This window comes from Pseudophryne corroboree, chromosome 7, assembly GCF_028390025.1.
Source record: "Pseudophryne corroboree isolate aPseCor3 chromosome 7, aPseCor3.hap2, whole genome shotgun sequence".
NCBI lineage: Eukaryota > Metazoa > Chordata > Amphibia > Anura > Myobatrachidae > Pseudophryne > Pseudophryne corroboree.
The window spans coordinates 517060943-517088151 of NC_086450.1; the positions used below are offsets into that span (position 1 = coordinate 517060943).

The 27209-nt window shown below is 50.7% G+C and overlaps 2 protein-coding genes across 2 annotated transcripts in view; one reads left to right on the top strand and one right to left on the bottom strand.

The window, feature by feature from the left end:
• Nucleotides 1-136, bottom strand: part of HYLS1 (HYLS1 centriolar and ciliogenesis associated) — a 70842-nt gene extending 70706 nt beyond the window's left edge. The window contains exon 1 of the mRNA XM_063935501.1: nucleotides 11-136. The gene's annotated coding sequence lies outside the window, so the exon portion shown is untranslated. The remainder of the gene's footprint in view (nucleotides 1-10) is intronic.
• A 4-nt stretch (nucleotides 137-140) lies between these two features.
• Nucleotides 141-25739, top strand: PUS3 (pseudouridine synthase 3). Its single transcript, XM_063935498.1, has 4 exons — nucleotides 141-1745; nucleotides 7764-8272; nucleotides 19820-20010; nucleotides 24748-25739. Exons 1-4 carry the CDS (start codon nucleotides 1383-1385, stop codon nucleotides 25125-25127), a joined length of 1443 nt encoding a protein of 480 aa, XP_063791568.1. The 5' UTR covers nucleotides 141-1382; the 3' UTR covers nucleotides 25128-25739.
• Nucleotides 25740-27209: the final 1470 nt, after the last annotated feature.

Genomic DNA, 27209 nt, shown 5'->3' on the forward strand with positions numbered 1-27209 from the left:
GAGTAGTTACCGGGTTGCCGGGCGCTGCTGCAGTAACGGCTTCTCTCTTTCTCTCTGTCAGATTGTGCGCGGTGACGTCAGAGCCGGAAGTACAATCGGCGTCTCTCAGTATCCAAGCAACGCGGTGACGTCATCAGTGTGGGCCGGAAGAGCGCGTGTCACGCCGCATTCCGAGGTCGAATCCATGTGCGAATTGGGTGCGAGGGACCCGCTGAGTAGTGTCCCCGGGTGAGAGGCTGTGGGTTCCAGCAAATAGACGGTGGTCCCAGTTGGGAGGGTGCCCGTTAGAAAGCGGTGGTCCCAGTTGGGAGGGTGCCCGTTAGAAAGCGGTGGTCCCAGTTGGGAGGGTGCCCCTCAGAAGGCGGTGGTCTCAGTTGGGAGGGTGCCCGTTAGAAGGCGGTGGTGCCAGTTGGGAGGGTGCCCGTTAGAAAGCGGTGGTGGCAGTTGGGAGGGTGCCGTTAGAAGGCGGTGGTGCCAGTTGGGAGGGTGCCCGTTAGAAAGCGGTGGTGCCAGTTGGGAGGGTGCCCGTTAGAAGGCGGTGGTGCCAGTTGGGAGGGTGCCCGTTAGAAGGCGGTGGTCCCAGTTGGGAGGGTGCCCGTTAGAAGGCGGTGGTCCCAGTTGGGAGGGTGCCCGTTAGAAAGCGGTGGTCCCAGTTGGGAGGGTGCCCGTTAGAAGGCGGTGGTCCCAGTTGGGAGGGTGCCCGTTAGAAAGCGGTGGTGGCAGTTGGGAGGGTGCCCGTTAGAAGGCGGTGGTGCCAGTTGGGAGGGTGCCCGTTAGAAGGCGGTGGTCCCAGTTGGGAGGGTGCCCGTTAGAAGGCGGTGGTCCCAGTTGGGAGGGTGCCCGTTAGAAAGCGGTGGTCCCAGTTGGGAGGGTGCCCGTTAGAAGGCGGTGGTCCCAGTTGGGAGGGTGCCCGTTAGAAAGCGGTGGTCCCAGTTGGGAGGGTGCCCGTTAGAAAGCGTTGGTCCCAGTTGGGAGGGTGCCCGTTAGAAGGCGGTGATCCCAGTTGGGAGGGTGCCCGTTAGAAAGCGGTGGTCCCAGTTGGGAGGGTGCCCCTCAGAAGGCTGTGGTCCCAGTTGGGAGGGTGCCCGTTAGAAGGAGGTGGTCCCAGTTGGGAGGGTGCCCGTTAGAAGGAGGTGGTCCCAGTTGGGAGGGTGCCCGTTAGAAGGCGGTGGTCCCAGTTGGGAGGTTCCCCGTTAGAAGGGGTTGGTCCCTGTTGGGAGGGTCCCCATTAGAAGGCGCTGGTCCCAGTTGGGAGGGTGACCACTAGGTGGTGGTGGTGGTCCCAGTTGGTTGGGACCCCCATTAGAAGGAGTTGGTCCCAGTTGGGAGGGTGCCCGTTAGAAGGCAGTGGTCCCATTGAGCCGATAACCCGTATTTGCGCCATGTCTGAGGAGGCGGAACTGACCCTGCTGCGTCAGAGGGTTCAGGTACTGGAGCAGGAGGTCTTGCGTCTGGGAGCCCTGACCAGGGAGACCTCGCATGTTGACACCACCAGGAAACCGTCAGCTAAGCAGCGGCCTCAGCGCCCATTTGATTTCTCTGCGCATCCCAAGCAGCACGTGGCTCTGCGTCTGGCCTACCTTGGTTGGAGCTACCATGGTTTTGCCAGCCAGGAAAACACGGCTAACACTGTGGAAGAGGTGCTTTTCGAGGCCCTCACCAAGACTCGGCTACTGGAGAACCGACAGACCTCCAACTATCACCGCTGTGGCCGTACGGACAGGGGGGTCAGCGCACTGGGGCAGGTGAGAGCAGCGGAGTGTATGGGAAAACCCCTCTTATTATTAATATATTATTTTCTCTATCGTCCTAAGTGGATGCTGGGGTTCCTGAAAGGACCATGGGGAATAGCGGCTCCGCAGGAGACAGGGCACAAAAAAGTAAAGCTTTACTAGGTCAGGTGGTGTGCACTGGCTCCTCCCCCTATGACCCTCCTCCAGACTCCAGTTAGATTTTGTGCCCGAACGAGAAGGGTGCAATCTAGGTGGCTCTCCTAAAGAGCTGCTTAGAGAAAGTTTAGTTTAGGTTTTTTTTCTTTACAGTGAGTCCTGCTGGCAACAGGATCACTGCAACGTGGGACTTAGGGGGAAAGTAGTAAACTCACCTGCATGCAGAGTGGATTTGCTGCTTGGCTACTGGACACCATTAGCTCCAGAGGGATCGAACACAGGCCCAGCCGTGGAGTCCGGTCCCGGAGCCGCGCCGCCGACCCCCTTGCAGATGCTGAAGCGTGAAGAGGTCCGGAAACCGGCGGCTGAAGACTCCTCAGTCTTCATAAGGTAGCGCACAGCACTGCAGCTGTGCGCCATTTTCCTCTCAGCACACTTCACTGGGCAGTCACTGAGGGTGCAGAGCGCTGGGGGGGGGCGCTCTGAGAGGCAAATATAAACCTTATACAAGGCTAAAAATACCTCACATATAGCCCATAGGGGCTATATGGAGATATTTAACCCCTGCCTGACTGGAAAAATAGCGGGAGAAGAACCCGCCGAAAAAGGGGCGGGGCCTATCTCCTCAGCACACGGCGCCATTTTCTGTCACAGCTCCGCTGGTCAGAACGGCTCCCAGGTCTCTCCCCTGCACTGCACTACAGAAACAGGGTAAAACAGAGAGGGGGGGCACATTAATGGCTATATATATATATATATTAAAGCAGCTATAAGGGAGCACTTAATATAAGGATATCCCTTGTATATATAGCGCTTTGTGGTGTGTGCTGGCAGACTCTCCCTCTGTCTCCCCAAAAGGGCTAGTGGGTCCTGTCTTCATTAGAGCATTCCCTGTGAGTTTGCGGTGTGTGTCGGTACGTGGTGTCGACATGTATGAGGACGATATTGGTGTGGAGGCGGAGCAATTGCCAAATATGCAGATGTCACCCCCCAGGGGGTCGACACCAGAATGGATGCCTTTATTTGTGGAATTACGTGATGGTTTATCTTCCCTTAAACAGTCAGTTGAGGACATGAGGCGGCCGGACAATCAATTAATGCCTGTCCAGGCGCCTCAAACACCGTCAGGGGCTGTAAAACGCCCTTTGCCTCAGTCGGTCGACACAGACCCAGACACGGGCACTGATTCCAGTGACGACGGTAGAAATTCAAACGTATTTTCCAGTAGGGCCACACGTTATATGATTTTGGCAATGAAGGAGACGTTACATTTAGCTGATACTACAGATACCGTAAAACAGGGTATTATGTATGGTGTGAAAAAACTACAAACAGTTTTTCCTGAATCAGAAGAATTAAATGACGTGTGTGATGAAGCGTGGGTTGCTCCTGATAAAAAGTTGATAATTTCAAAAAAGTTATTGGCATTATACCCTTTCCCGCCAGAGGTTAGGGCGCGCTGGGAAACACCCCCTAAGGTGGACAAGGCGCTCACACGCTTATCCAAACAAGTGGCGTTACCCTCTCCTGAGACGGCCGCACTTAAGGATCCATCAGATAGAAAGATGGAAGTTATTCAAAAGAATATATACACACATGCAGGTGTTATACTACGACCAGCTATAGCAACTGCCTGGATGTGCAGTGCTGGAGTAGTTTGGTCAGAATCCCTGATTGAAAATATTGATACCCTAGATAGGGACAATGTTTTACTGTCGTTAGAACAAATAAAGGATGCATTTATCTATATGCGTGATGCACAGAGGGATATTTGCACACTGGCATCTCGGATGAGTGCTATGTCCATTTCAGCCAGAAGAGCCTTATGGACACGACAGTGGACAGGCGATGCGGATTCAAAACGTCACATGGAGGTTTTGCCGTATAAAGGGGAGGAGTTATTTGGAGTTGGTCTATCAGACTTGGTGGCCACGGCTACTGCCGGGAAATCCACTTTTTTACCTCAAGTCACTCCCCAACAGAGAAAGGCACCGACCTTTCAACCGCAGCCTTTTCGCTCCTACAAAAATAAGAGAGCAAAGGGCTTGTCGTATCTGCCACGAGGCAGAGGAAGAGGGAAGAGACACCAACAGGCAGCTCCTTCCCAGGACAGTGGGGGGCCGTCTCAAAAATTACAGCGCGCAGTGGGCTCACTCGCAGGTAGACCCCTGGATCCTGCAGATAATATCTCAGGGGTACAGGTTGGAATTAGAGACGGATCCTCCTCATCGTTTCCTGAAGTCTGCCTTACCAACCGTCTCTTCCGAAAGGGAGAGGGTGTTGGAAGCCATTCACAAGCTGTACGCTCAGCAGGTGATAGTCAAAGTACCCCTATTACAACAAGGAAAGGGGTATTATTCCACTCTATTTGTGGTACCGAAGCCGGATGGCTCGGTAAGGCCTATTCTAAATCTGAAGTCCTTGAACCTCTACATAAAAAAGTTCAAGTTCAAGATGGAGTCACTCAGAGCAGTGATAGCGAACCTGGAAGAAGGGGACTTTATGGTATCCTTGGACATCAAGGATGCGTATCTACACGTTCCGATTTACCCCGCACACCAGGGGTACCTCAGGTTCATTGTTCAAAACTGTCACTATCAGTTTCAGACGCTGCCGTTCGGATTGTCCACGGCGCCTCGGGTCTTTACCAAGGTAATGGCCGAGATGATGATTCTTCTTCGAAGAAAAGGCGTATTAGTTATCCCATACTTGGACGATCTCCTAATAAGGGCAAGGTCCAGAGAACAGCTGGAGACAGCTTTAGCACTATCTCAAGAGGTGCTAAGACAACACGGGTGGATTCTGAATATTCCAAAATCCCATTTAATCCCGACAACTCGTCTGCTGTTCCTAGGAATGATTCTGGACACGGTTCAGAAAAAGGTTTTCCTTCCAGAGGAAAAAGCCAAGGAGTTATCCGATCTGGTCAGGAACCTCCTAAAACCAGGAAAAGTGTCAGTACATCAATGCACAAGAGTCCTGGGAAAAATGGTGGCTTCTTACGAAGCAATTCCATTCGGCAGATTCCATGCAAGAATATTCCAAAGGGATCTGTTGGACAAATGGTCAGGGTCGCATCTGCAGATGCACCTGCGAATAACCCTGTCACCAAAGACAAGGGTGTCACTTCTGTGGTGGTTGCAGAAGGCTCACCTATTAGAAGGCCGCAGATTCGGCATTCAGGATTGGATCCTGGTGACCACGGACGCCAGCCTGAGAGGCTGGGGAGCAGTCACACAAGGAAGAAACTTCCAGGGAGTATGGACGAGTCTGGAAAAGTCTCTTCACATAAACATTCTGGAACTAAGAGCAATCTACAATGCTCTAAGCCAGGCGGAACTTCTCCTGCAAGGAAAGCCGGTGTTGATTCAGTCGGACAACATCACGGCGGTCGCCCATGTAAACAGGCAGGGCGGCACAAGAAGCAGGAGTGCAATGGCAGAAGCTGCCAAGATTCTTCGCTGGGCGGAGAATCACGTGATAGCACTGTCAGCAGTGTTCATCCCGGGCGTGGACAACTGGGAAGCAGACTTCCTCAGCAGACACGATCTTCATCCGGGAGAGTGGGGTCTACATCCAGAAGTCTTCAACATGTTAATAGACCGTTGGGAAAGACCAATTGTAGACATGATGGCGTCTCGCCTCAACAAGAAACTGGACAAATATTGCGCCAGGTCAAGAGATCCACAGGCAATAGCTGTGGACGCACTGGTAACTCCTTGGGTGTACCAGTCAGTGTATGTGTTTCCTCCTCTGCCGCTCATACCAAAGGTATTGAAGATCATACGGCAAAGAAGAGTAAGAACAATACTAGTGGTTCCGGATTGGCCGAGAAGGACTTGGTATCCGGAACTTCAAGAGATGCTCACGGACGAACCGTGGCCTCTACCTCTGAGAAGGGACCTGCTACAGCAGGGTCCCTGTCTTTTTCAAGACTTACCGCGGCTGCGTTTGACGGCATGGCGGTTGAACGCCAGATCCTAAAAGGGAAAGGCATTCCAGAAGAAGTCATTCCTACCTTGATTAAGGCACGGAAGGAAGTCACCGTGAAACATTATCACCGCATTTGGCGAAAATATGTAGCGTGGTGCGAGGATCGGAGGGTTCCGACGGAGGAATTCCAACTGGGTCGTTTCCTACATTTCCTGCAATCAGGATTATCTATGGGTCTCAAATTGGGATCCATTAAGGTTCAAATTTCGGCCCTGTCAATATTCTTCCAAAAAGAATTGGCCTCTGTCCCTGAGGTCCAGACTTTTGTCAAGGGAGTACTGCATATACAGCCTCCTGTGGTGCCTCCGGTGGCACCGTGGGATCTAAATGTAGTTTTAGATTTCCTCAAATCCCATTGGTTTGAACCATTGAAAAAGGTGGATTTGAAATATCTCACATTGAAAGTGACTATGTTACTAGCCCTGGCCTCTGCCAGGAGAGTATCTGAATTGGCGGCTTTATCTTATAAAAGTCCTTATCTAATCTTCCATTCGGATAGGGCAGAACTGCGGACTCGTCCGCATTTTCTCCCTAAAGTGGTATCAGCATTTCATCTGAACCAACCTATTGTGGTGCCTGCGGCCACTAGCGACTTGGAGGACTCCAAGTTGTTGGACGTTGTCAGAGCCTTAAAAATATACATTGCAAGGACGGCTGGAGTCAGAAAATCTGACTCGCTGTTTATATTGTATGCACCCAACAAGTTGGGCGCACCTGCTTCTAAGCAGTCGATTGCTCGTTGGATTTGTAACACAATTCAACTTGCACATTCTGTGGCAGGCCTGCCACAGCCTAAAACTGTAAAAGCCCACTCCACAAGGAAGGTGGGCTCATCTTGGGCGGCTGCCCGAGGGGTCTCGGCATTACAACTCTGCCGAGCAGCTACGTGGTCGGGGGAGAACACGTTTGTAAAATTTTACAAATTTGATACCCTGGCAAAGGAGGACCTGGAGTTCTCTCATTCGGTGCTGCAGAGTCATCCGCACTCTCCCGCCCGTTTGGGAGCTTTGGTATAATCCCCATGGTCCTTTCAGGAACCCCAGCATCCACTTAGGACGATAGAGAAAATAAGAATTTACTTACCGATAATTCTATTTCTCGTAGTCCGTAGTGGATGCTGGGCGCCCATCCCAAGTGCGGATTGTCTGCAATACTTGTACATAGTTATTGTTACAAAAATCGGGTTATTATTGTTGTGAGCCATCTTTTCAGAGGCTCCGCTGTTATCATACTGTTAACTGGGTTTAGATCACAAGTTGTACGGTGTGATTGGTGTGGCTGGTATGAGTCTTACCCGGGATTCAAAATGCCTCCCTTATTGTGTATGCTCGTCCGGGCACAGTACCTAACTGGAGTCTGGAGGAGGGTCATAGGGGGAGGAGCCAGTGCACACCACCTGACCTAGTAAAGCTTTACTTTTTTGTGCCCTGTCTCCTGCGGAGCCGCTATTCCCCATGGTCCTTTCAGGAACCCCAGCATCCACTACGGACTCCGAGAAATAGAATTATCGGTAAGTAAATTCTTATTATTACCAGTTATTTATATAGCGCCCACATACATTCCAGAGAACATTTAGCCATTCACATCAGTCCCTGCCCCAGTGGAGCTTACAATCTATATTCCCTATCACATGTACACACACACTAGGGTTAATTTTGTTGGGAGCCAATTAACCTCCCAGTATATTTTTGGATTGTGGGAGGAAACCTGAGAACCTGGAGGAAACCCACGCAAGTGCAGGGAGAACATACAAACTCCACGCAGTTAGGGCCATGGTGGGAATGGAACCCATGACCTCAGTGCTGTGAGGCAGTAATGCTAGCCACTACACCGTCCGTACTGCCCTCTTATAACTTACTGACCCTCTATCCCTATTCCCAGGTCATCTCTCTGGACCTCCGGACTGCTGCAGCGGGGAAGCCGGAGCTCAGATACACCCAGATGCTGAACCGTGTCCTGCCACCTGATATCCGGGTGCTAAGCTGGGCTGTTGTACCTTCTTCATTCAGCGCACGCTTCAGCTGCCGTTCCCGAACCTACAGGTACCTCTTTCCCCGCGCACAGCTGGATGTGGAAGCAATGGACCGAGCTGCACGGCTGCTCGAGGGGACTCATGATTTCCGCAACCTTTGCAAGATGGATGTGGCCAATGGGGTGGTGACCTTCGTCCGTACCGTGCTCTCTGCTAAGGTGGAGCCTGTCCCGGAGCTTCCAGAGGGCGGAGGAGCATTCCAGCTCTACCACCTACAGATCACGGGCCTGGCATTTCTTTACCACCAGGTCAGGTGCATTATGGGAGTCCTCTTTCTGATTGGTCAGGGCAAGGAGGAACCTGAGATCATTAGAGAGCTTATGGACGTGGAGAAAAATCCCCGCAAACCCCAATACAAGTGAGATGGGTCAACGTGTGGTATGTCTCCTTACAGTATGTTTAGGGGGTTAAAGAGACTGTGTGACTGACCAGTAATATATAATAATAGCACCCTGTAGTATGGAGGTGGAGTTCCCCCTGGTGCTTTATGGCTGATCTGCAATATTACCCCACAGTGGCGGTGGAGTTCCCCCTGGTGCTCTGTGACTGATCTGTAATGTGTAATATTACCCCACAGTATGGCGGTGGAGTTCCCCCTGGTGCTCTGTGACTGATCTGTAATATTACCCCACAGTACGGAGGTGGAGTTCCCCCTGGTGCTCTATGACTGATCTGTAATATTACCCCACAGTATGGCGGTGGAGTTCCCCCTGGTGCTCTATGACTGATCTGTAATGTGTAATATTACCCCACAGTATGGCGGTGGAGTTCCCCCTGGTGCTCTATGACTGATCTGTAATGTGTAATATTACCCCACAGTATGGCGGTGGAGTTCCCCCTGGTGCTCTATGACTGATCTGTAATATTACCCCACAGTATGGGGGTGGAGTTCCCCCTGGCTCTCTATGACTGATCTGTAATATTACCCCACAGTATGGCGGTGGAGTTCCCCCTGGTTCTCTATGACTGATCTGTAATATTACCCCACAGTATGGCGGTGGAGTTCCCCCTGGTGCTCTATGACTGATCTGTAATATTACCCCACAGTATGGCGGTGGAGTTCCCCCTGGTGCTCTGTGACTGATCTGTAATGTGTAATATTACCCCACAGTATGGCGGTGGAGTTCCCCCTGGTGCTCTGTGACTGATCTGTAATATTACCCCACAGTATGGCGGTGGAGTTCCCCCTGGTGCTCTGTGACTGATCTGTAATATTACCCCACAGTATGACGGTGGAGTTCCCCCGTGTTTTCTATGACTGATCTGTAATATTACCCCACAGTATGGTGGTGGAGTTCCCCATGGTGCTCTGTGACTGATCTGTAATGTGTAATATTACCCCACAGTATGGCGGTGAGTTCCCCCTGGTGCTCTGTAGCTGATCTGTAATATAACCCCACAGTATGGCGGTGGCGTTCCCCCTGGTGCTCTGTGACTGATCTGTAATATTACCCCACAGTATGGTGGTGGAGTTCCTCCTGGTGCTCTGTGACTGATCTGTAATGTGTAATATTACCCCACAGTATGGCGGTGGAGTTCCTCCTGGTGCTCTATGACTGATCTGTAATATTACCCCACAGTATGGGGGTGGAGTTCCCCCTGGTTCTCTATGACTGATCTGTAATATTACCCCACAGTATGGCGGTGGAGTTCCCCCTGGTGCTCTATGACTGATCTGTTATATTACCCCACAGTATGGCGGTGGAGTTCCCCCTGGTGCTCTGTGACTAATCTGTAATATTACCCCACAGTATGGCGGTGGAGTTCCCCCTGGTGCTCCGTGACTGATCTGTAATATTACCCCACAGTATGGCGGTGGAGTTCCCCCTGGTTCTCTATGACTGATCTGTAATATTACCCCAAAGTATGGCGGTGGAGTTCCCCCCTGGTGCTCTGTGACTGATCTGTAATATTACCCCACAGTATGGCGGTGGAGTTCCCCCTGGTGCTCTATGACTGATCTGTAATATTACCCCACAGTATGGCGGTGGAGTTCCCCCTGGTTCTCTATGACTGATCTGTAATATTACCCCAAAGTATGGCGGTGGAGTTCCCCCCTGGTGCTCTGTGACTGATCTGTAATATTACCCCACAGTATGGCGGTGGAGTTCCCCCTGGTGCTCTATGACTGATCTGTAATATTACCCCACAGTATGGCGGTGGAGTTCCCCCTGGTTCTCTATGACTGATCTGTAATATTACCCCATAGTATGGCGGTGGAGTTCCCCCTGGTGCTCTGTGATTGATCTGTAATATTACCCCACAGTATGGCGGTGGAGTTCCCCCTGGTGCTCTGTGACTGATCTGTAATATTACCCCACAGTATGGCGGCGGAGTTCCCCCTGGTGCCCTATGACTGATCTGTAATATTACCCCACAGTATGGCGGTGGAGCTCCCCCTGGTGCTCTATGACTGATCTGTAATGTGTAATATTACCCCACAGTATGGCGATGGCGTTCCCCCTGGTGCTCTATGACTGATCTGTAATATTACCCCACAGTATGGCGGTGGAGCTCCCCCTGGTGCTCTATGACTGATCTGTAATGTGTAATATTACCCCACAGTATGGCGATGGGGTTCCCCCTGGTGCTCTATGACTGATCTGTAATATTACCCCACAGTATGGAGGTGGAGTTCCCCCTGGTGCTCTGTGACTAATCTGTAATGTGTAATATTACCCCACAGTATGGCGATGGGGTTCCCCCTGGTGCTCTGTGACTGATCTGTAATGTGTAATATTACCCCACAGTATGGCGGTGGAGTTCCCCCTGGTGCCCTATGACTGATCTGTAATATTACCCCACAGTATGGCGGCGGAGTTCCCCCTGGTGCTCTATGACTGATCGGTAATATTACCCCACAGTATGGCGGTTGAGTTCCCCCTGGTGCTCTATGACTGATCTGTAATGTGTAATATTACCCCACAGTATGGCGGTGGGGTTCCCCCAGGTGCCCTATGACTGATCTCTAATATTACCCCACAGTATGGCGGTGGGGTTCCCCTTGGTGCTCTATGACTGATCTGTAATATTACCGCACAGTATGGAGGTGGAGTTCCCCCTGGTGGTCTGTGACTGATCTGTAATGTGTAATATTTCCCCACAGTATGGCGGTGGGGTTCCCCCTGGTGCTCTGTGACTGATCTGTAATGTGTAATATTACCCCACAGTATGGCGGTGGAGTTCCCCCTGGTGCTCTGTGACTGATCTGTAATGTGTAATATTACCCCACAGTATGGCGGTGGAGTTCCCCCTGGTGCTCTATGACTGATCTGTAATGTGTAATATTACCCCACAGTATGGCGGTGGAGTTCCCCCTGGTGCTCTATGACTGATCTGTAATGTGTAATATTACCCCACAGTATGGCGGTGGAGTTCCCCCTGGTGCTCTGTGACTGATCTGTAATGTGTAATATTACCCCACAGTATGGCGGTGGAGTTCCCCCTGGTGCTCTGTGACTGATCTGTAATATTACCCCACAGTATGGCGGTGGAGTTCCCCCTGGTGCTCTATGACTGATCTGTAATATTACCCCACAGTATGGCAGTGGAGTTCCCCCTGGTGCTCTGTGACTGATCTGTAATATTACCCCACAGTATGGCGGTGGAGTTCCCCCTGGTGCTCTATGACTGATCTGTAATATTACCCCACAGTATGGCGGTGGAGTTCCCCCTGGTGCTCTATGACTGATCTGTAATATTACCCCACAGTATGGCAGTGGAGTTCCCCCTGGTGCTCTGTGACTGATCTGTAATATTACCCCACAGTATGGCGGTGGAGTTCCCCCTGGTGCTCTATGACTGATCTGTAATATTACCCCACAGTATGGCGATGGCGTTCCCCCTGGTGCTCTATGACTGATCTGTAATATTACCCCACAGTATGGCGGTGGAGTTCCCCCTGGTGCTCTATGACTGATCTGTAATATTACCCCACAGTATGGCGGTGGAGCTCCCCCTGGTGCTCTATGACTGATCTGTAATGTGTAATATTACCCCACAGTATGGTGGTGGGGTTCTCCCTGGTGCTCTATGACTGATCTGTAATGTGTAATATTACCCCACAGTATGGCGGTGGGGTTCTCCCTGGTGCTCTATGACTGATCTGTAATGTGTAATATTACCCCACAGTATGGTGGTGGGGTTCTCCCTGGTGCTCTATGACTGATCTGTAATGTGTAATATTACCCCACAGTATGGTGGTGGGGTTCTCCCTGGTGCTCTATGACTGATCTGTAATGTGTAATATTACCCCACAGTATGGCGGTGGAGTTCCCCCTGGTGCTCTGTGACTGATCTGTAATGTGTAATTTCTCTGACGTCCTAGTGGATGCTGGGAACTCCGTAAGGACCATGGGGAATAGCGGGCTCCGAAGGAGGCTGGGCACTCTAGAAAGATTTATGACTACCTGGTGTGCACTGGCTCCTCCCACTATGACCCTCCTCCAAGCCTCAGTTAGATTTTGTGCCCGGCCGAGGTTGGATGCACACTAGGGGCTCTCCTGAGCTCTTAGAAAGAAAGATAGACTTAGGTTTTTTATTTTCAGTGAGACCTGCTGGCAACAGACTCACTGCAGCGAGGGACTAAGGGGAGAAGAAGCGAACTCGCCTGCTTGCAGCCGGATTGGGCTTCTTAGGCTACTGATCACCATTAGCTCCAGAGGGATCGACCGCAGGCCCAGTCCTTGGTGTTCGGTCCCGGAGCCGCCGTCCCTCTTACAGAGCCAGAAGCAAGAAGAGGTCCGGAAAATCGGCGGCAGAAGACATCAGTCTTCTCCAAGGTAGCGCACAGCACTGCAGCTGTGCGCCATTGCTCCTCTCACACACTTCACACTCCGGTCACTGAGGGTGCAGGGCGCTGGGGGGGGGGCGCCCTGAGAAGCAATTATAACACCTTGGCTGGCAAAAATACCACAATATATAGCCCTAGAGGCTATATATGTGGAAAATACCCCTGCCAGAATCCAGAAAAAAGCGGGAGAATAGGCCGCGGAAAAGGGGCGGAGCTATCCTGCAGCACACTGGCGCCATTTCTCCTTCACAGATCCACTGGAAGGAAGCTCCCTGGCTCTCCCCTGCAGTCTACACTACAGAAAAGGGTAAAAAAAGAGAGGGGGGGCACTAAATTTAGGCGCTGTATAAATTATATAGAAATGCAGCTATAGGGGACATAACTCAGTCCCTGCATTATATAGCGCTCTGGTGTGTGCTGGCATACTCTCACTCTGTCCCCCCAAAGGGCTTTTGTGGGTCCTGTCCTCTGTTGGAGCATTCCTTGTGTGTGTGCGGTGTGTCGGTACGGCTGTGTCGACATGTTTGATGAGGATAATGATGTGGAGACGGAGCAGATGCCTTTAGCAGGGATGTCACCCCCTGCGGGGCAGACACCTGAGTGGATGGGCTTATGGAAAGTAATGAGTGCACGTATAGACTCCTTACATAAGAAATTTGACGACATGCCAAATGTGGGACAGCCGACTTCTCAGCTCGTGCCTGCCCAGGCGTCGCACAGGTCATCAGGGGCTCTAAAACGCCCGCTACCTCAGACCGCAGACCCAGATGTCGACACTGATACTGACACCAGTGTCGACGACGATGAGTCTAATCTGATGCCCACTAAGGCCATTCACTGCATGATTGAGGCAATGAAAGAGGTGTTACACATTTCTGATATAACTACTGGTACCACTAAAAAGGGTATTATGTTTGGGGAGAAAAAACTACCCGTAGTTTTTCCCCCATCAGATGAATTAAATGAAGTGTGTGAAGAAGCGTGGGTTTTCCCTGATAAAAAATTGGTAATTCCTAAGAAGGTACTAATGGCGTTCCCTTTCCCGCCAGAGGATAGGTCACGTTGGGAGACACCTCCTAGGGTGGATAAAGCGCTCACACGTTTGTCAAAAAAGGTGGCACTACCGTCTCCGGATACGGCCGCCCTCAAGGAGCCTGCTGATAGAAAGCAGGAGGCGATCCTGAAGTCTGTATATACACACTCAGGCATTATACTTAGGCCAGCTATTGCGTCAGCATGGATGTGCAGTGCTGCCGCTGCGTGGTCATATAAACTGTCAGAAAACATTGACACATTAGACAGAGACACGATCCTGTTAACCATAGACCATATAAAAGACTCAGTCTTATACATGAGAGATGCACAGAGGGAAATCTGCCGACTGGCATCTAAAGTTAGTGCATTGTCCATTTCTGCTAGGAGAGGCTTATGGACTCGCCAGTGGACAGGAGATGCAGATTCTAAAAGGCATATGGAAGTGTTGCCATATAAAGGTGAGGAATTATTTGGGGATGGTCTCTCGGACCTAGTTTCCACAGCAACGTCTGGGAAGTCAGCATTTTTACCCCATGTCCCCTCACAGCCTAAGAAGGCGCCGTTTTATCAGGTTCAGTCCTTTCGGACCCAGAAAAACAGGCGTGGAAAAGGCGGGACTTTTCTATCCAGAGGCAGAGGTAGGGGAAAAAGGCTGCAACACACAGCAGGTTCCCAGGAGCAAAAGTCCTCCCCCCGCTTCTTCTGCCAAGTCCGCCGCATGACGGTGGGGCTCCACAGGCGGAGCCTGGTACGGTGGGGGGCCGCCTCAAGAATTTCAGCGATCAGTGGGCTCGCTCACAGGTGGATCCCTGGATTCTTCAAATAGTATCTCAGGGGTACAAACTGGAATTCGAGGCGTCTCCACCCCACCGGTTCCTAAAATCTGCCTTGCCGATTGCTCCCTCAGACAGGGAGGCGGTGCTAGCGGCAATTCACAAGCTGTATTCCCAGCAGGTGATAATCAAGGTACCCCTACTTCAACAAGGCCGGGGTTACTATTCCACACTATTTGTGGTACCGAAACCGGACGGTTCGGTGAGACCCATTTTAAATTTGAAATCCTTGAACACATACATAAAAAAATTCAAGTTCAAGATGGAATCGCTCAGGGCGGTTATTGCGAGCCTGGAAGAGGGGGATTACATGGTATCCCTGGACATCAAGGATGCTTACTTGCATGTCCCCATTTACCATCCTCACCAGGAGTACCTCAGATTTGTGGTACAGGATTGCCATTACCAATTCCAGACGCTGCCGTTTGGACTGTCCACGGCACCGAGGGTATTTACCAAGGTGATGGCGGAAATGATGATACTCCTTCGAAAAAAGGGAGTTTTAATTATCCCGTACTTGGACGATCTCCTAATAAAAGCAAGGTCCAAGGAACAGTTGTTGGTGGGAGTAGCACTATCTCAGGAGGTGCTGCACCAGCACGGCTGGATTCTGAATATCCCGAAGTCACAGCTGGTTCCGACGACACGTCTACTGTTCCTGGGTATGATTCTGGATACAGTCCAGAAAAAAGTGTTTCTCCCGGAGGAGAAAGCCAGGGAGTTGTCATCTCTAGTCAGAGACCTCCTGAAACCAAAACAGGTATCAGTGCATCGCTGCACGCGGGTCCTGGGAAAGATGGTGGCTTCTTACGAAGCAATTCCCTTCGGCAGGTTCCATGCCAGAATCTTTCAGTGGGACCTGTTGGACCAGTGGTCCGGATCGCATCTTCAGATGCATCGCTTGATAACCCTGTCTCCAAGAACCAGGGTGTCTCTACTGTGGTGGCTGCAGAGTGCCCATCTTCTAGAGGGCCGCAGGTTCGGCATACAGGACTGGGTCCTGGTGACCACGGATGCCAGCCTTCGAGGCTGGGGGGCAGTCACAAAGGGAAGAAACTTCCAAGGACTATGGTCGAGTCAGGAGACTTCCCTTCACATAAATATTCTGGAACTAAGGGCCATCTACAATGCCCTAAGTCAAGCAAAATCCCTGCTTCTACACCAGCCGGTGCTGATCCAGTCAGACAACATCACGGCAGTCGCCCATGTAAATCGACAGGGCGGCACAAGAAGCAGGATGGCGATGGCAGAAGCCACAAGAATTCTCCGATGGGCGGAGAATCATGTACTAGCACTGTCAGCAGTGTTCATTCCGGGAGTGGACAACTGGGAAGCAGACTTCCTCAGCAGACACGACCTCCACCCGGGAGAGTGGGGACTTCATCCAGAAGTCTTCCAGATGCTGGTAAACCGTTGGGAAAAACCACAGGTGGACATGATGGCGTCCCGCCTCAACAAAAAGTTAAAAAGATATTGCGCCAGGTCAAGGGACCCTCAGGCGGTAGCTGTGGACGCTCTAGTGACACCGTGGGTGTACCAGTCGGTTTATGTGTTCCCTCCTCTGCCTCTCATACCAAAGGTATTGAGAATAATAAGAAAGAGAGGAGTAAACACCATTCTCGTGGTTCCGGATTGGCCAAGACTAGCGTGGTACCCGGAACTTCAAGAGATGCTCTCAGAGGACCCGTGGCCTCTACCGCTCAGACAGGACCTGCTACAGCAGGGGCCCAGTCTGTTCCAAGACTTACCGCGGCTGCGTTTGACGGCATGGCGGTTGAACGCCGGATCCTAAAGGAAAAGGGTATTCCGGAAGAAGTCATTCCTACGCTTATTAAGGCCAGGAAAGATGTTACGGCAAAGCATTATCACCGCATATGGCGGAAATATGTTGCATGGTGCGAGGCCAAAAAGGCCCCAACAGAGGAATTTCAACTAGGTCGATTTCTGCATTTCCTGCAAGCAGGAGTGAATATGGGCCTAAAACTAGGCTCCATTAAAGTACAGATCTCGGCTCTGTCGATTTTCTTTCAAAAAGAACTAGCTTCAGTACCTGAAGTTTAGACATTTGTGAAAGGAGTGCTGCATATTCAGCCCCCGATTGTGCCTCCTGTGGCACCTTGGGATCTCAACGTGATGTTGAGTTTCTTAAAATCACATTGGTTTGAGCCACTAAAAACCGTGGATCTGAAATATCTCACGTGGAAAGTGGTCATGTTATTGGCCTTGGCTTCAGCCAGGCCAGTGTCAGAATTGGCGGCTTTATCCTGTAAAAGCCCTTATCTGATTTTCCATATGGATAGGGCAGAATTGAGGACTCGTCCCCAATTTCTCCCTAAGGTGGTGTCAGCGTTTCACCTGAACCAGCCTATTGTGGTGCCTGCGGCTACTAAGGATTTGGAGGACTCCAAGTTGCTAGACGTTGTCAGGGCCCTGAAAATATATGTTTCCAGGACGGCTGGAGTCAGAAAATCTGACTCGCTGTTTATCCTGTATGCACCCAACAAGCTGGGTGCTCCTGCTTCTAAGCAGTCTATTGCTCGCTGGATTTGTAGTACAATTCAGCTTGCACATTCTGTGGCAGGCCTGCCACAGCCAAAATCTGTGAATGCCCATTCCACGAGGAAGGTGGGCTCATCTTGGGCGGCTGCCCGAGGGGTCTCGGCTTTACAACTTTGCCGAGCAGCTACTTGGTCACGGGCAAACACGTTTGCAAAATTCTACAAATTTGATACCCTGGCTGAGGAGGACCTGGAGTTCTCTCATTCGGTGCTGCAGAGTCATCCGCACTCTCCCGCCCGTTTGGGAGCTTTGGTATAATCCCCATGGTCCTTACGGAGTTCCCAGCATCCACTAGGACGTCAGAGAAAATAAGAATTTACTCACCGGTAATTCTATTTCTCGTAGTCCGTAGTGGATGCTGGGCGCCCATCCCAAGTGCGGATTATCTGCAATACTGGTACATAGTTATTGTTAACTAAAGGGTTATTGTTGAGCCATCTGTTGAGAGGCTCAGTTGTTTTCATACTGTAAAACTGGATATAGTATCACGAGTTGTACGGTGTGATTGGTGTGGCTGGTAAGAGTCTTACCCGGGATTCTAAATCCTTCCTTATTATGTCAGATCGTCCGGGCACAGTATCCTAACTGAGGTCTGGAGGAGGGTCATAGAGGGAGGAGCCAGTGCACACCAGGTAGTCATAAATCTTTCTAGAGTGCCCAGCCTCCTTCGGAGCCCGCTATTCCCCATGGTCCTTACGGAGTTCCCAGCATCCACTACGGACTACGAGAAATAGAATTACCGGTGAGTAAATTCTTATTATTACCCCACAGTATGGCGGTGGAGTTCCCCCTGGTGCTCTGTGACTGATCTGTAATATTACCCCACAGTATGGCGGTGGAGTTCCCCCTGGTGCTCTGTGACTGATCTGTAATATTACCCCACAGTATGGCGGTGGAGTTCCCCCTGGTGCTCTATGACTGATCTCTAATATTACCCCACAGTATGGCGGTGGAGTTCCCCCTGGTGCTCTGTGACTGATCTGTAATATTACCCCACAGTATGGCGGTGGGGTTCTCCCTGGTGCTCTATGACTGATCTGTAATGTGTAATATTACCCCACAGTATGGCGGTGGAGTTCCCCCTGGTGCTCTATGACTGATCTGTAATGTGTAATATTACCCCACAGTATGGCGGTGGAGTTCCCCCTGGTGCTCTGTGACTGATCTGTAATGTGTAATATTACCCCACAGTATGGCGGTGGAGTTCCCCCTGGTGCTCTGTGACTGATCTGTAATATTACCCCACAGTATGGCAGTGGAGTTCCCCCTGGTGCTCTGTGACTGATCTGTAATATTACCCCACAGTATGGCGGCAGAGTTCCCCCTGGTATTCTATGACTGATCTGTAATATTACCCCACAGTATGGCGGTGGAGCTCCCCCTGGTGCTCTATGACTGATCTGTAATGTGTAATATTACCCCACAGTATGGCGGTGGGGTTCTCCCTGGTGCTCTATGACTGATCTGTAATGTGTAATATTACCCCACAGTATGGCGGTGGGGTTCTCCCTGGTGCTCTATGACTGATCTCTAATATTACCCCACAGTATGGCGGTGGGGTTCCCCTTGGTGCTCTATGACTGATCTGTAATATTACCCCACAGTATGGCGGTGGAGTTCCCCCTGGTGCTCAGTGACTGATCTGTAATGTGTAATATTACCCCACAGTATGGCGGTGGAGTTCCCCCTGGTGCTCTGTGACTGATCTGTAATATTACCCCACAGTATGGCGGTGGAGTTCCCCCTGGTGCTCTGTGACTGATCTGTAATATTACCCCACAGTATGGCGGTGGAGTTCCCCCTGGTGCTCTATGACTGATCTCTAATATTACCCCACAGTATGGCGGTGGAGTTCCCCCTGGTGCTCTGTGACTGATCTGTAATATTACCCCACAGTATGGCGGTGGAGTTCCCCCTGGTGCTCTATGACTGATCTGTAATGTGTAATATTACCCCACAGTATGGCGGTGGGGTTCTCCCTGGTGCTCTATGATTGATCTGTAATGTGTAATAATACCCCACAGTATGGCGGTGGAGTTCCCCCTGGTGCTCTATGACTGATCTGTAATGTGTAATATTACCCCACAGTATGGCGGTGGGGTACTCCCTGGTGCTCTATGACTCATCTCTAATATTACCCCACAGTATGGCGGTGGGGTTCCCCTTGGTGCTCTATGACTGATCTGTAATATTACCCCATTGTATGGCAGTGGAGTTCCCCCTGGTGCTCTGTGACTGATCTGTAATGTGTAATATTACCCCACAGTATGGCGGTGGAGTTCCCCTTGGTGCTCTATGACTGATCTGTAATATTACCCCACAGTATGGCGGTGGAGTTCCCCCTGGTGCTCTGTGACTGATCTGTAATGTGTAATATTACCCCACCGTATGGCGGTGGGGTTCCCCCTGGTGCTCTGTGACTGATCTGTAATGTGTAATATTACCCCACAGTATGGCGGTGGGGTTCCCCCTGGTGCTCTGTGACTGATCTGTAAGGTGTAATATTACCCCACAGTATGGCGGTGGGGTTCCCCCTGGTGCCCTATGACTGATCTGTAATATTACCGCACAGTATGGCGGTGGGGTTCCCCCTGGTGCTCTGTGACTGATCTGTAATATTACCCCACAGTATGGCGGTGGAGTTCCCACTGGTGCTCTGTGACTGATCTGTAATATTACCCCACAGTATGGCGGTGGAGTTCCCCCTGGTGCTCTATGACTGTCGGTTTGATGACATGCAGTGGGTCGGAGAGAAGGATTTCCAGGCCGTTACGGTATCGCACCTGCAGCGCCTGTGGACACAAGAAGCAGTGAAGGCGCAGATCCTACGTATGGCGTTACACCATCTGGACTCCATGCCCGTCACCATGACTCCTGGTAATGATGCACACAGTACTACGGCTCCATGACTCACGGTAATGACGCACACAGTACTACGGCACCATGACTCCCGGTAATGACGCACACAGTACTACGGCTCCATGACTCCTGGTAATGACGCACACAGTACTACGGCTCCATGACTCCCGGTAATGACGCACACAGTACTATGGCACCATGACTCCTGGTAATGACGCACACAGTACTACGGCACCATGACTCCTGGTAATGACGCACACAGTACTACGGCACCATGACTCCCGGTAATGACGCACACAGTACTACGGCACCATGACTCCCGGTAATGACGCACACAGTGCTACGGCACCATGACTCCCGGTAATGACGCACACAGTACTACGGCACCATGACTCCCGGTAATGACGCACACAGTACTACGGCACCATGACTCCCGGTAATGACGCACACAGTACTACGGCACCATGACTCCCGGTAATGACGCACACAGTACTACGGCTCCATAACTCTTGGTAATGACGTACACAGTACTACGGCTCCATGACTCCTGGTAATGACGCACACAGTACTACGGCACCATGACTCCTGGTAATGACGCACACAGTACTACGGCACCATGACTCCCGGTAATGACGCACACAGTACTACGGCACCATGACTCCCGGTAATGACGCACACAGTACTACGGCTCCATAACTCTTGGTAATGACGTACACAGTACTACGGCTCCATGACTCCTGGTAATGACGCACACAGTACTACGGCACCATGACTCCTGGTAATGACGCACACAGTACTACGGCACCATGACTCCCGGTAATGACGCACACAGTACTACGGCACCATGATTCCCGGTTATGACGCACACAGTACTACGGCACCATGACTCCCGGTTATGACGCACACAGTACTACGGCACCATGACTCCCGGTAATGACGCACACAGTACTACGGCACCATGACTCCCGGTAATGACGCACACAGTGCTACGGCACCATGACTCTTGGTAATGACGTACACAGTGCTACGGCACCATAACTCCCGGTAGTGACGCACACAGTACTACGGCACCATGACTTCCGGTAATGACGTACACAGTACTACGGCACCATGACTCCCGGTAATGACGCACACAGTACTACGGCACCATGACTCCCGGTAATGAGGCACACAGTACTACGGCACCATGACTCCCGGTAATGACGCACACAGTACTACGGCACCATGACTCCCGGTAATGACGCACACAGTACTACGGCACCATGACTCCCGGTAATGACGCACACAGTACTACGGCACCATGACTCCCGGTAATGACGCACACAGTACTGCGGCACCATGACTCCTGGTACCATACACACCACCAACCGTACGTGTCCCGTTATAACCATTATAGTGAGATCCCAGGATGTTATACACACAAGTAGCGTGTATGCCCCGGTATCACCATTATAGTGATATCCCAGCATGTTATACACATGAGTAGCGTGTATGCCCTGTTATCACCATTATAGTGATATCCCAGCATGTTATACACACGAGCAGCGTGTATCCCCGTTATCACCATTATAGTGATATCCCAGGATGTTATATACAAGAGTAGCTTGTATGCCCCGTTATCATCATTATAGTGATATCCAAGCATGTTATACACACGAGCAGCGTGTATGCCCCGTTCTCATGATTATAGTGATATCCCAGCATGTTATACACACGAGCAGCGTGTATGCCTCGATATCACCATTATAGTGATATCCCAGCATGTTATACACACGAGCAGCGTGTATCCCCGTTATCACCATTATAGTGATATCCCAGGATGTTATATACAAGAGTAGCTTGTATGCCCCGTTATCACCATTATAGTGATATCCCAGCATGTTATACACACGAGCAGCGTGTATGCCCCGTTCTCATGATTATAGTGATATCCCAGCATGTTATACACACGAGCAGAGTGTATGCCCCGGTATCACCATTATAGTGATATCCCAGCATGTTATACACACGAGCAGCGTGTATGCCCCGGTATCACCATTATAGTGATATCCCAGCATGTTATACACACGAGAAGCGTGTATGCCCCGTTATCACCGTTATAGTGATATCCCAGCATGTTATACACACGAGCAGCGTGTATGCCCCGTTCTCATGATTATAGTGATATCCCAGCATGTTATACACACGAGCAGAGTGTATGCCCCGGTATCACCATTATAGTGATATCCCAGCATGTTATACACACGAGCAGCGTGTATGCCCCGGTATCACCATTATAGTGATATCCCAGCATGTTATACACACGAGCAGCGTGTATGCCCCGGTATCACCATTATAGTGATATCCCAGCATGTTATACACACGAGAAGCGTGTATGCCTCGGTATCACCATTATAGTGATATCCCAGCATGTTATACACACGAGAAGCGTGTATGCCTCGGTATCACCATTATAGTGATATCCCAGCATGTTATACACACGAGCAGCGTGTATGCCCCGTTATCACCGTTATAGTGATATCCAAGCATGTTATACACACGAGCAGCGTGTATGCCCCGTTATCACCGTTATAGTGATATCCCAGCATGTTATACACACGAGCAGCGTGTATGCCCCGTTATCACCATTATAGTGATATCCCAGCATGTTATACACATGAGTAGCGTTTATGCCCCGGTATCACCATTATAGTGATATCCTGGGATGTTATACACACGAGTAGCGTATATGCTCCGTTATCACCATTATAGTGATATCCCGGGATGTTATACACATGAGTAGCGTGTATGCCCCGGTATCACCATTATAGTGATATCCCAGCATGTTATACACACGAGCAGCGTGTGTGCCCCGTTCTCATCATTATAGTGATATCCCAGCATGTTATACACACGAGTAGCTTGTATGCCCCGTTCTCATGATTATAGTGATATCCCAGGATGTTATACACACGAGCAGCGTGTATGCCCCGGTATCACCATTATAGTGATATCCCAGCATGTTATACACATGAGCAGCGTGTATGCCCCGTTATCACCATTATAGTGATTTCCCAGGATGTTATACACACGAGCAGCGTGTATGCCCCGTTATCACCATTATAGTGATATCCCAGCATGTTATACACATGAGCAGCGTGTATGCCCCGTTATCACCATTATAGTGATTTCCCAGGATGTTATACACACGAGCAGCCTGTATGCCTCGGTATCACCATTATAGTGATATCCCAGCATGTTATACACGCGAGCAGCCTGTAGGCCCCGGTATCACCATAATAGTGATATCCAAGCATGTTATACACGCGAGCAGCCTGTATGCCCTGGTATCACCATTATAGTGATATCCCAGCATGTTATACACATGAGCAGCGTGTATGCCCCGTTATCACCATTATAGTGATTTCCCAGGATGTTATACACACGAGTAGTGTGTATGCCCCGTTATCACCATTATAGTGATATCCCAGTATGTTATACACACGAGCAGCGTTTATGCCCCGGTATCACCATTATAGTGATATCCCAGCATGTTATACACATGAGCAGCGTGTATGCCCCGTTATCACCATTATAGTGATTTCCCAGGATGTTATACACACGAGCAGCGTGTATGCCCCGTTATCACCATTATAGTGATATCCCAGCATGTTATTCACTCGAGAAGCGTGTATGCCCCATTATCACCATTATAGTGATATCCCAGTATGTTATACACACGAGCAGCGTGTATGCCCCGTTATCACCATTATAGTGATATCCCAGTATGTTATACACACGAGCAGTGTGTATGCCCCGTTATCACCATTATAGTGATATCCCGGGATATTGTACACACGAGTAACGTATGCCTCGTTATCACCATTATACTGAAATCCCAGGATGTTATACACACGAGTAGCGTATATGCCCCGTTTTCACCATTATAGTGATATCCCAGCATGTTGTACACACGAGTAGCGTATATGCCTCATTATCACCATTATAGTGATATCCTAGCATGTCATACACACGAGTAGCGTGTATGCCCTGTTATCATTATTATAGTGATATCCCAGGATGTTATACACACGAGCAGCGTGTATGCCCCGTTATCACCATTATAGTGCTATCTCAGGATAAGCTATACACACCACGAGTAGCGTATATGTCCCGTTATCACCATTATAGTGATATCCCAGCATGTTATACACATGAGCAGCGTGTATGCCCCGTTCTCACCATTATAGTGATATCCCAGCATGTTATACACACGAGTAGCGTGTATGCCCGGTATCACCATTATAGTGATATCCCAGCATGTTATACACACGAGTAGCGTGTATGCCCCGGTATCACCATTATAGTGATATCCCGGGATGTTGTACACACGAGTAGCGTGTATGCCCCGGTATCACCATTATAGTGATATCCCAGGATGTTATACACACGAGCAGCGTGTATGCCCCGTTATCACCATTATAGTGATATCCCAGCATGTTATACACACGAGTAGCGTGTATGCCCCGGTATCACCATTATAGTGATATCCCAGCATGTTATACACACGAGCAGCGTGTATGCCCCGTTATCACCATTATAGTGATATCCCAGCATGTTATACACACGAGTAGCGTGTATGCCCCGTTATCACCATTATAGTGATATCCCAGCATGTTATACACACGAGTAGCGTGTATGCCCCGTTATCACCATTATAGTGACGGGTTAGCTGTGAACACCAGGTGATGTCTGTGTCCTGTCATTGATCCACAGGGCAGCAGCCTGTCTCATGGAGCCTGTGTCAGCCAGCAGTTCTCAGCCAGAGCAGTGGCCTCGTGGAGGGAGTGAGTGCACGCACATACACTCCTCTGATGAAGAGACATTTGTGTCAGGCACTGGAGGAGAGAGTGCAGCACTATGTACGGCGTGGAAGGATTGCAGCGCCCCCTGATGGAGGTGATGTGCAGATTGCAGATAGCAAAAAACAGGATTGTGAAGATGAATCTCCGAGAGGGCGCAGCGCTAAATCCAACTGCACATCTCACCTAGTAACTTCTACAGGGCGAGAAATCCACAGCCAAGAGACAGGAGATGAGACCGTCCAGCAGAATGTCAAGAGAGTGTGCCTCAGTCTGCACAATGAGAGTGTATAGCGCATGATGCACACAGGCCCTCATTCCGAGTTGGTCGCTCGCTAGCTGCTTTTAGCAGCATTGCACACGCTAGGCATCGCCCCCTGGGAGTGAATCTTAGCTTAGCAGAATTGTGAATAGAAATTTCTTAGTTTCTGAGTAGCTCCAGACTTACTCCTACACTGCGATCAGTTCAGTCAGTTTCGTTCCTGCTTTGATGTCACAAACGCTCCCTGCGTCCGGCCAGCCACTCCCCTGTTTCCCCAGGCACGCCTGCGTTTTTACCTGACACGCCTGCGTTTTTTAGCACACTCCTGGAAAACGCTCATTTACCTCCCAGAAACACCCAGTTCCTGTCGATCACTCACCGATCAGCAGTGCGACTGAAAAGCGTCGTTAGAGCTGGTGTAAAACTGCATCGGCTTTTGTGAAAGTACTTTGCGCGTGCGCACCATACGCATGCACAGAAGTGCCGATTTTTAGCCTGATCGCTGCGGTGCGAACAACGGCAGCTAGCGATCAACTCGGAATGAGGGCCATAGCCGGCTGTATAACATCCTTACATCCGGAACATTCTTTCTTCTTTCTCTTTTTTCTTTTAAATAAATTTGGGGAAATCCAGGTTTTACTGTGTGAGGTAAATGTATTTTATCCGTGATGGCACAGCAAGTGTGCACTCATTGTGCGGCTGTGCGAGTGCATGTAGTGGTGCCACCGGAAATGCTTGTATTGGATGTGCCGGCATGAGTGCATGTAGTGGTGGCACCGGCCACGCTTGTATTGGATGTGCCGGCATGAGTGCATGTAGTGGTGACACCGGAAATGCTTGTATTGGATGTGCCGGCATGAGTGCATGTAGTGGTGACACCGGCCACGCTTGTATTGGATGTGCCGGCATGAGTGCATGTAGTGGTGACACCGGCCACGCTTGTATTGGATGTGCCGGCATGAGTGCATGTAGTGGTGGCACCGGCCACGCTTGTATTGGATGTGCCGGCATGAGTGCATGTAGTGGTGACACCGGCCACGCTTGTATTGGATGTGCCGGCTTGAGTGCACGTAGTGGTGACACCTGCCACGCTTGTATTGGATGTGCCGGCATGAGTGCATGTAGTGGTGGCACCGGCCACGCTTGTATTGGATGTGCCGGCTTGAGTGCACGTAGTGGTGACACCTGCCACGCTTGTATTGGATGTGCCGGCATGAGTGCATGTAGTGGTGACACCGGCCACGCTTGTATTGGATGTGCCGGCATGAGTGCACGTAGTGGTGACACCTGCCACGCTTGTATTGGATGTGCCGGCTTGAGTGCATGTAGTGGTGACACCGGAAATGCTTGTATTGGATGTGCCGGCATGAGTGCATGTAGTGGTGACACCGGCCACGCTTGTATTGGATGTGCCGGCATGAGTGCATGTAGTGGTGACACCGGCCACGCTTGTATTGGATGTGCCGGCATGAGTGCATGTAGTGGTGGCACCGGCCACGCTTGTATTGGATGTGCCGGCATGAGTGCATGTAGTGGTGACACCGGCCACGCTTGTATTGGATGTGCCGGCTTGAGTGCACGTAGTGGTGACACCTGCCACGCTTGTATTGGATGTGCCGGCATGAGTGCATGTAGTGGTGACACCGGCCACGCTTGTATTGGATGTGCCGGCATGAGTGCATGTAGTGGTGGCACCGGCCACGCTTGTATTGGATGTGCCGGCATGAGTGCATGTAGTGGTGACACCGGCCACGCTTGTATTGGATGTGCCGGCTTGAGTGCATGTAGTGGTGACACCGGCCACGCTTGTATTGGATGTGCCGGCATGAGTGCATGTAGTGGTGGCACCGGCCACGCTTGTATTGGATGTGCCGGCATGAGTGCACGTAGTGGTGACACCGGCCACGCTTGTATTGGATGTGCCGGCTTGAGTGCACGTAGTGGTGACACCTGCCACGCTTGTATTGGATGTGCCGGCATGAGTGCATGTAGTGGTGGCACCGGCCACGCTTGTATTGGATGTGCCGGCTTGAGTGCACGTAGTGGTGACACCTGCCACGCTTGTATTGGATGTGCCGGCATGAGTGCATGTAGTGGTGACACCGGCCACGCTT

Excerpts from the sequence above, each read along its gene's own strand:
- PUS3 (XM_063935498.1), top strand. The coding sequence starts at position 1,383 with ATGTCTGAGGAGGCGGAACTGACCCTGCTGCGTCAGAGGGTTCAGGTA. Across the intron at positions 1,746-7,763 it reads GGGTCAGCGCACTGGGGCAG|GTCATCTCTCTGGACCTCCG; the intron begins GTGAGAGCAGCG and ends CCCTATTCCCAG. Across the intron at positions 8,273-19,819 it reads CCCCGCAAACCCCAATACAA|TATGGCGGTGGAGTTCCCCC; the intron begins GTGAGATGGGTC and ends ATTACCCCACAG.